Below are 10,035 nucleotides of genomic sequence, written 5' to 3' on the forward strand. Positions count from 1 at the left end.
AAAGTATACGTACGAACAAAACGTACAAAATACGTACAAAAATAAGCATGATATACGTAGATATTTGATTATATTCAGAAGTTTTGCATTATATATATATATATATATATATATATATATATTAATTTTCAAAATATAAAGACACTTTTAGAATAATCACTTGGGCGATATACAGTTTTTATTGGCATATGGAACTTTAATCTTTTTTTAATGATTTTTATAATAAACAAATGCAACTAAATAAAATCTTACTTTGAAATTCAATATTCAATATTCATCAATATGGTCTTGAAGAAGTAAACAAATTAAACTTGAAATAACAAATATAGAGGAAACAAACTTTTTTTTTTAATTTATACTTTTAAAGTTACTATATTTTATTTTTAATATATAATTTGAATAAAATTGAAATTAAAAGCACAAATGGTTATACATTTTTTATTCAAATCATTTCAATAATTGCATGAAAGGAATATTTGATTGTTAATTTAATTATAAATTTATATAAATATCCTGATATTGTATATGAACAGTTATAAATTATTTCTTAAAAAATATTCCGCATGCTTTAAATGTGTATATAATATTTTTTACTGTATATTCAATGTATTGCATATTTGCTTACAATCTTCTGCAATATGTATTTCCACTCTTAATTAGATTAAGATTGATGCAATATTACATTTTTATTATAATTTGAAAAAAATAATGATAAATCAAATTAAGTTATATGTGTATGCATTGTTTTAAATGATTATTTATTAGTTGAATTAATTAAAAAATTGCGTTATGAAGTATAAAAATGTGTTTGTTCTGTATATGTTCTGTACTCCTTATTGAAGTGTTAGTGTTAGATTAACTTTGCTTATCGGTCCAAATAATCATAAGTCTTATCTCAAAACTTTATAATGATTTTAGCTGCTGAAGAAAGTAACAATAAAATCTTAAATAATTATTTCATTGTTTAATGTTTTACTAAAGCATTGCGGCCAAGGGAACTCATTCATCAGAAGAAAAATTAATTCAAATCACGCGCCATTTATCACCGATATGGGCATCACGAACATTATTGTGATCTTGGTACTATCGACGACGATAATCTGGGATTTAGTTTGTGGAGAAGAATTAGGTGAGTTGTAAACAAATTTTCTAATTTTTAAATTAGAATTACTAAATCAGAATTGGTATAAAATTTACTCTCAACATACCACAAAACTGAACCTGACAAAAACAGCTTATTCAGGAATATACCTTTCATAGACCAGTAAAAATAAGTGTTCTAACTTTCAAAATTGTCAAATGGATTCAATTTAATGCACCAAATGACTTATTGCATTAAAGTGCAACAAATACTGATAACATATTCCACATGCATAATATATTGTTTGTTTGAAATATCAATAAAATAATACCGGTAATAATAAATTATTGCAAATGTTGAATAATTTATTAAGAAGAACTAGATATACTGCAAGGAAGATCACCAAGATAACCTTGAACCGAATATGTTAATAATACATATAATAATGTAATGTTTCATATTATGCGGTAAATCTAATGAGGAAATTTAATGTTAATGATACCGGTTTCACTGAATCATAAATGCTAGAAAAATCTAGAAGAATTATTCGATATTATAAAAATTATATAACATAGCATAATTGATACGAATTGTACGATAAAAAATTGATTACGAATTGTAAGAAATATATAGAACAAATAAATTAATTTTTCTATAGATTTGCTACAGATGTCATAAATGTGTTTCCAAAACTTACGTACTGCCAGAATTTGGATTTATATGAAGATATTGATCTGATTATTTGGTATTATCACCTAAATAATTGAATATAAATGCAAGTTGAATTATATATATATATATATATATATATATATATATATTATACATATATGTAATTGAGGTAAAGTTCAAAGTTAACAATGATCCATCAACCAGAAGATCATCGTATGACATGATCATTTGACATTCGTCCAATAAATCCCAGTTTCGACATGATACTTTTCAGAAAAAAACTGAAATCATTGTTATGAAAGAATCAATTCTATAAGTATACTAAAATTTGATAAATATCTTATATAAATTCATCAAAGTTCCTAGGAATAATTCAGTATAAAAAAACTCCACAAAAAGTGCAGTTGCTCTACTTAATTTTTTTCCAAAGCCTTCTAGCATATTGCGATGCAATATTATAGGATTATGTTAGCAGCTAAATTATAGCTCGTAAACCAAAAATTATAATATTAAATTGAAAATTTAGAAAATAGAGGATTTTATAGGAAACATAAACGACTCGTTGGTGTATAAAAACAACACACTTTTGAGGAATTTATTTGTGAAACTTGTATCAGTTACTTAATTAAAAATATATTATTAATTATAGATATATTGAAAAATACTATTTTGTTCTGTATTTAGACAAATAGAGAAATACTATTTCACTCTTACAAAAATTTAAAAGAGTTTCTGCAAAGATTTTTGGATTGATTTTTCTTTCTGGATTCATTTTTTAATTGAAAATCAAAACGAATTACTTTTGGTAATTACAGATATAAAATTACACTCAAATTCAAGACAATATGATGGCATCTCATACAAAATTATTCAATTGTTTGCTATAATCTAACTGGATTAGAGTGGAGTTTTCTTTCTCAGACTATCTATTTTTAGATATATATTCATAAATATCATACAACAAGAAAAATACTATTTTACTTCTATAAAAATTAGAAGGTGTTTCTGAAAACATTCTGAGATTTTCCTCTAATGGATTTATTTTTTAATTGTAAACCAAAACTAATGGTTTTCGATGATTATAGATATAAAATTACACAAAAAACTTATACTCAAATTTAAGACAATACGATGACGTATTTAAAACTAAATTATTTTATTATATTTTAGAATTATCTAACTGGATTTAAGTGAAGTTCTTCTTAGACACTGCTCTTTTATATAGTGAATATAACCCATACATATATCTGTGTAATCAGATTACTCAAAATAATTAAATATTTAAAATCATTTATTTAAATTAGTTCAGCAAGTCCATGAGAATTGCGATATAGTTTAATTCAGGTCATGGACCACCTTTAGATAGTTTTCCCATTATTTGGTATAATCCACATTTACTTTAATATCTACGAAATTACTTCCTCATTTTTTATTGATCCTGCATTATAACCATCGTGTCTTAAAATGCGATATACATTTTTGCTTTTCTTGTTGAAATCCATTCGTTTTCCATTTTTCTTGTTGGCAGATCAAAATAATTTGCAACCCTCTCCCATTATTTTCCAGCTCCATACCTGAAGAAATGTTCCAATGCACTCATTATACTAATAACCATTTTGTACTACTTTCTATCTGTTTATACTTTATGATTTTTTCAAGCAACCCAATCCAGGTTCTATTTTACTTCCATTACTAATAAGGATTCCTTTTTCCTCCCCTCCAAATCATTGTAATTTACAACTAGTAATCTCAAACACTGACTGAGCTATCCTTTTACAGCTCCGTATCTGAAGGTATGTTCCAGACATGACAAGGACTTCTCAGGATGTCTGAAGCGATCGATAGATGCCTTGAAACCGATCTTTGTAAATGGAGATCCTTCGCGCGACGTTCCTTCTCTGGAGCCCCTTGATGTAGGAGACTTACTAATTGGAGATTTTGCTGGCAGCTCTGCCGTTGGAATAAGAATTTCAGCGACAAACATAAAAGCACATGGAGCTTCTAACTTTGAACTTACTAAAATTAGGTACGAGGGGTAAAAATAGTCCAAGGGGGGAAAGGAATAAAATGTAAAACAAAATAGGAACCAGATGTGGGATGTTGACCAAAATATATTAGGCGTTTTTGAGCCATCACGTATGCTTTATGTTTAATATTGATTATGCTAACAACTTTTCATTCATGGAGCGTTTTGAGTCAGATTTTTTTTACTGTGCTCCAATTTGCAAGAAATTTTGGATTAATGGTTCATCTGCAACCCGTGAGGAAGACACCACTCCTAAGTGGTTTAATTTACCAAAAATTCCTCATTTCATTTGACAAAAAAGTTAGCAAGGTCAATGTGAATTTTTTTTCTGTTAATATTGTGGTGATTAACCTGCTTATTTCAATAGGTTTTATACAAACACTTTTGTATGATTTTATTCTATTTTAGGGGAGATTTTGACACTCTGACCTTCCATTTTGAAGTATTTTTACCTCATATAGAAGCCACTGGTAACTATGGAGTAAATGGTAATATTTTATTATTACCTATCAGAGGCAATGGACCATTTGTTGCAAGTTTTGGTAATATATTCATTTTTATTAAATTAATAATTCAAATTTAAGGTAAATTTGATATATAGTAGTAAAATATGAGATTTTTTTTGTTTAGATAATTGCACTGGAAAAGCTGTCATGATTGGCAAAACATTCCAAAAAGATGGTAGAAACATGCTGGGTATAGATAAAATGAACATTAAAATTAAAATAGGAAAAGGTAAAATAGATCTCAAAAATTTGTTCGGCGGAGATAAGACTTTAGGTTTGTTAATTTTTGTTAAACAATCACACATTTGTTAACAAAAAATTATAAAAATAATTATTTTTTTTAGGTACTATTATCAATCAAACGATAAACTCAAATTTTGAAATTTTAAGTCAAGAAATAGCACCACTGATTGAAAAAGCTTTATCAAAATTGTTTATTAAAATTTCCAACAAAATAGTGGATAGGTACACGGTGGAGCAGTTATATCCCGAATGATAAATAATTAATAAAATTATAATTTTATAAATATTATTGTATTTTATATTATATGTTTAATACATTTTTTTATGATCTTAATATAGTTTATAACTAGCTTCTACAATCAGATATGAATATTTAAATTCATTAATTATTATAGAATATAAATTTTATTTATATAATTGATACTATTTTATAAATATATTATTAGAATTATTTAGTATATTTGTCATTTCATTAAATTTTATATCAAGATAATTAGATAAGCAGAACAAAACTTATGCTTTTTAAAAATCGTTGTCCAAAATTTTTTGATAGAAGCATCAAAATTCGTAGTAATTTTTAGTAATGAACGTAATTATTGTAAAAAAACTATAAGAAGAGTTATTAAATTTTAAATTAAATTATCTAATTAAGAATTAAACAAGAGTAAATATGGAATTATTATGAATCAAATAATCAGAACCCAAAAAAATTTATAAGAATTCCCTTATGTTTAGCTTTTCAAATTTTGAATGTCTAAAAATTTTTGCAGCATATGAATCTTATACCGAGGCACTATTAAAATCTAAGGCATCTACAAAAAAAAAATTATTGCTGATTTACATTATCTTAAAAAGAAGATTTACCACATTCAAGTTACAACATATCACTAATAATCATCTCAATGTGACATTTAAAGAATGGAATGTTCGAAACAACTTAACTAAATTTTAACTCGCCACATGCCATGTGTAAAGCATTTATGTATAAATGAATACATATATCTGATTGACATGTGTATCCATTTATAATCATATATAGACATAGACAAATTTAAATATGTATGTGTCGAATAGTTAAATTAAACTTTATATAAAAAACACGGCTTCTTTGTAGAAGTGAAATTTGTGTAAAAAAAACGTGTGAGAAAATGTCATCACATCAAGCGACCCACCGTCTTGGTTATTCGAGGACGTCACTGCCAAATTTTTGTATATAAAGTGAATATTTACAATATCTTCATCAGAACTAATCACCGGTTCAAGGAATAACCCAACTTGCCAAAATGAAAATGGTGAGATAAGTTAAAATATAATAGAATTATAATAGTCAATAAAATAAAAATTAGTGACAATAATTAGTGACTGGATATTTTTTTGTAAATTTGTGCGTTTAAAGTGTTGCACGGATTAATTGGTAGTTGATTAATTGGTGTTGAGAATACAGTGTGAAGCTCTTGGAATTTCAAAAAAGATGAATGTTTTGAATGCCAAAATGTTTTATAATTTTAAATTAGTGCTGAAATTAAGATCCCATAAATTTCATTACAATCAATTAACAGAATCCCGGAATATTGCTACCTAAATTTCACGACTTCAATTGTTATCAATATTTCACTGCGTGCATTATTTTCATATAAGACCGTTTTATACAAAATATTCATAACGTTTTTGTTTGCAAAGTCACTAATTGTTTAATTAATTGGTCAATGTTAAAATATGCGTTAAATTTTGACTAAATAAAAACCGTCATGATGAGTTTTATTTGATATTTGATTTGATGTCTCCAATTGGATCAAAAAATGATGTTTTTAGATTTAAAAATGAAGCAACTACTTTAAATTTCACACTAAGTTAGTGCTATTTTTTTTTTCGAATAATCTCAGTCAATTATCTTTATTTCCAGATCATTGTCCTCGCCGCCCTCGTGGCCCTCGTCGCTTCAGCCCCCCAACATGGCAAAGACGCCACCGTGACTCGTTACGAATTCGACAATTTGGGAACAGATGGATACAAATTCGCAGTTGACACCAGTGATGGAACCAGTCGTCAAGAACAAGCTGAACTTAAGAATGTTGGAACCGAAAACGAAGCCCTCAGTGTCCGTGGATCATACACCTTTGTAGGAGATGATGGTCAACAATACACTGTCAACTTTGTTGCCGATGAGAACGGTTACCAAGCTGAAGGTGCTCATTTACCAAGGGCTTAAGAAAATTGATGAACTGATACTGGAGGACAACCAATGATGCATTTACTTAATTTAATTACTTTGGATCAAAAATGAAATTTTATTGTTTTTTTACTATTATAAGTAAATTTGAGTGATATATTTTAGTAAATATATAAATTTCTCAGAGTGCCATAAAGAATATAGAATTTTTACTTCATTCACTTGTTTTACTATATTTTAAAATCATTTCAGGAATATTTAACACTACAGTTGTAATTATATTATAATTACACAGTTGTAATTATTAATTAATTATAATAATTTTCTGTATTTTATAATAATAGTCGTATTAATGACATCATTTAGGATCAAAATACAAAAGCAAAGACATTATTTCAAAGCTCTCTTATACAGATCATATAGTAATTTTTTTGTATATAGGTTTGGATTTTCAAACATAATGCATAAGAAATAAAAAAATACAATTGTTTTTATATGGTTGTATAATGAACCTAAAACAAAAATTGAATAAATTTATATGTTTAAAGTTTACTTCAATAACAATTATTTTACTGTAGAATTTTGAAACAATCGAAATTTTTTTTCTATTTTCAAAGTTTAGTTATTCAAAAATATGTCATCAAAAGGATTTTTCAAAATTACTATTATTCCTGAATTATAGCCGTTTCAGTGACGTGGCCTCGATTCGGGTGCGACTGTCTTAAAACTTTGAACGCGTTTTTCTCGGAACTACTTTTTTCGAGGTGGCGGTAAGGATATTTCGAGTTCTAATGAATCGATTTACTTCAAATTTGGAGAGGATCTCTATCTATACATTGCTTTATCGCGTGGATCTTGCCCAAAAATATAACTTTTTATTTAGTATTTTTAAAAAATTTGGAATTGTTAAAAAAAACATAAAAAAAAGTTTTTTTTTCAAACTGCCGCCATTCAAACAATATTTTTTTTTAACTTATCCAAGGCTCATACGATAGCGGCTTTATAATTATTAAGAAACCATGTATTTTTCATGCTTAAAATTACCAGGAGGGTTGGAATCATGGACGCCAGGACACCCTCTTTTTTTTGAGCCCCCACACTTTGACTGCTCATAATTTTGTGAATTTTAATTTTTTTTTTAATATTTTTTTTATGTAAAAATAAAATATCAATAAACAAATGATAACAAAATCGATAGTAAAAATATTATTTGTTTTCTTTATACAGCGCTTCAAACACCGGGCGAAATTCATGCCTCTACTCTACTACAGTAGAATACCCCCTTAAACAATACTTCAATTTTCTATATTTGGAATAAATAATTTAGTCATAAAAAATAATGAAGCGTAAATTATATTGTTCTAAAAGATAAAAATTAAAATTCTAGTTAATTTATCAAAATGTTAATAGAACAGTTAATTCATAAGTTCAAATCAAAATCACAAAGAAATATTTAGCTTTGAGTTTATTTTATCCGAATTATTCGTATTGGTAATATTCCTAAAAAATATACGATATTATAATTTAGTTGAATAAGATGTATACATGTTTTAAAACGGTTCTATTATGAACTAAAACCAAAAATAGATATTTTTTTAAAGATTACTTCAACAATAATTATTTTATGTATATTTACTACCTCTTCTTATATTTGGTTACTACAAATTTGAGATTAAAATTATGTTCAGGCAATATATGATGACTTCTACAATATTGTAATTGAGTTTTCGTTGTTGTAAGAAAGGAGTTGGTAATTGAAATTATTGGTAATTTTAGCATAACAGTTTCATTTATTGAATAATCATTTACTATCAAAATGCCTTTATTATTACAATAATTTATTCAGTTATAAAACTTATCAGTATCTTTTTGTGTTTCAATGATAGAAAAAATTAGACAAGTTATCCAAAACACGATTTTCATTTTTGGATGTAAGGTTGATTTAAATTGATAAAAATACTATATAAAATATTTATGTCATAACACTGCTTAAAATTTAATTTAGAAGGTTTTACTATAACCTCTCGAAAATTAATTTTTATATTGATAAAAAAATCTATTTTCTCTTGATCTTTTTAGTTGTAGCTTTTATTAATTATGTGAAATCGTTCTTCAAAATTTATGATTTTCACTTGGATTTTATAAATTATGTTTCAATCCGGATTTATAATTACTATTTACATTGATATTAATGAGAAACTATTAATATTGTTATAGTCTAAATTAATTTCTCAAATAAACGATCTATTACTGATCCTTTTAACTATAAATATATTTGTTACCAAAATAAATAAAAAATTAAATTTTGTTATATATTTTAAATTTATGCGTTTTTAAAATTTATGCTAACAGCACATAAAATATAGATTTAAAATGCAAAAATTAATTTTGAATAGATTGCAAAAATCGCGTGCAAGCTATTACCTAGATTTTATTCTGTATCTATCTTAATGCCAACAGGTGATGTCACTATCAAATTTCGGTATATAAATCACATGCTTACAATATCTTCATCACAGTACATCTTTAGAACTCATCAGGTTCACGTATAATCCACAAGTCAAAATGAAAATGGTAAGAATAATTAATCAAAAGAAAGTGAAATTTCTTGGATATATAAGAAAAAGAAAATATGTGAATTAAAAAAAATATTTTACTATATACTTTCATTTATCTACTTTCAGATCATTGTTCTCGCAGCCCTCGTGGCCCTCGTTGCTTCAGCCCCCCAACACGGCAAAGACGCCACCGTAACCCGTTACGAATTCGACAATTTGGGAACAGATGGTTACAAATTTGCAGTTGACACCAGTGATGGAACCAGTCGCCAAGAACAAGCCGAACTTAAGAATGCTGGAACCGAAAATGAAGCCCTGAGCGTCCGTGGATCTTACACCTTCGTAGGAGATGATGGTCAACAATACACCGTCAACTTTGTTGCCGATGAGAACGGTTACCAAGCAGAAGGTGCTCATTTGCCAAGGGCTTAAGAAAATACGAACTGCTAATTAATTTTCCTTTAGATAATTCGATTTAAGACAAAGACTTTAGTATAGAACCCAACCCCTTGCTCTTATGAATAATTGTAAATATTATTTTGAGGTGCCATAAATAATATAGTACTTTATAAAATTATACATTTGTTTTATTTTGTAAAACTTTTGGATGTAATCGAATGTTGTAATTTTAACATATTAACTGCTGCGCACGCATATGTTACGGGAGACCAATATCAAGGTGTCGAACGCAACAGGTGCGTTTGCATTCCTTGCATTTTCTTGTAGCGTTTTTAGTAAAATGTATAAGGGTAATTATTTCAAACAAAAATAGTTCTATT

General features: G+C 26.9%; 3 protein-coding genes across 3 annotated transcripts; all 3 read left to right on the forward strand.

Annotated features, from left to right (window-relative positions):
- Positions 1–1,050: 1,050 nt before the first annotated feature.
- Positions 1,051–4,781, forward strand: LOC113370253. Its single transcript, XM_026610924.1, has 5 exons — positions 1,051–1,129; positions 3,533–3,779; positions 4,188–4,321; positions 4,410–4,559; positions 4,630–4,781. The coding sequence occupies exons 1-5, from the start codon at positions 1,051–1,053 to the stop codon at positions 4,779–4,781; spliced, it is 762 nt and encodes a 253-aa protein (XP_026466709.1).
- Positions 4,782–5,811: 1,030 nt separating this feature from the next.
- LOC113370254 (endocuticle structural glycoprotein ABD-5-like) lies at positions 5,812–6,737 on the forward strand. Its single transcript, XM_026610925.1, has 2 exons — positions 5,812–5,820; positions 6,432–6,737. Exons 1-2 carry the CDS (start codon positions 5,812–5,814, stop codon positions 6,735–6,737), a joined length of 315 nt encoding a protein of 104 aa, XP_026466710.1.
- Positions 6,738–9,263: 2,526 nt separating this feature from the next.
- LOC113371649 (endocuticle structural glycoprotein ABD-5-like) lies at positions 9,264–9,688 on the forward strand. Its single transcript, XM_026612294.1, has 2 exons — positions 9,264–9,272; positions 9,383–9,688. The coding sequence occupies exons 1-2, from the start codon at positions 9,264–9,266 to the stop codon at positions 9,686–9,688; spliced, it is 315 nt and encodes a 104-aa protein (XP_026468079.1).
- The last annotated feature ends 347 nt before the right edge of the window (positions 9,689–10,035 follow it).

This window comes from Ctenocephalides felis, unplaced genomic scaffold, assembly GCF_003426905.1.
Source record: "Ctenocephalides felis isolate EL2017-DRISC unplaced genomic scaffold, ASM342690v1 CF-g0.4_SCAFFOLD_01492, whole genome shotgun sequence".
In the NCBI taxonomy this organism is placed as follows: Eukaryota; Metazoa; Arthropoda; class Insecta; order Siphonaptera; family Pulicidae; genus Ctenocephalides; species Ctenocephalides felis.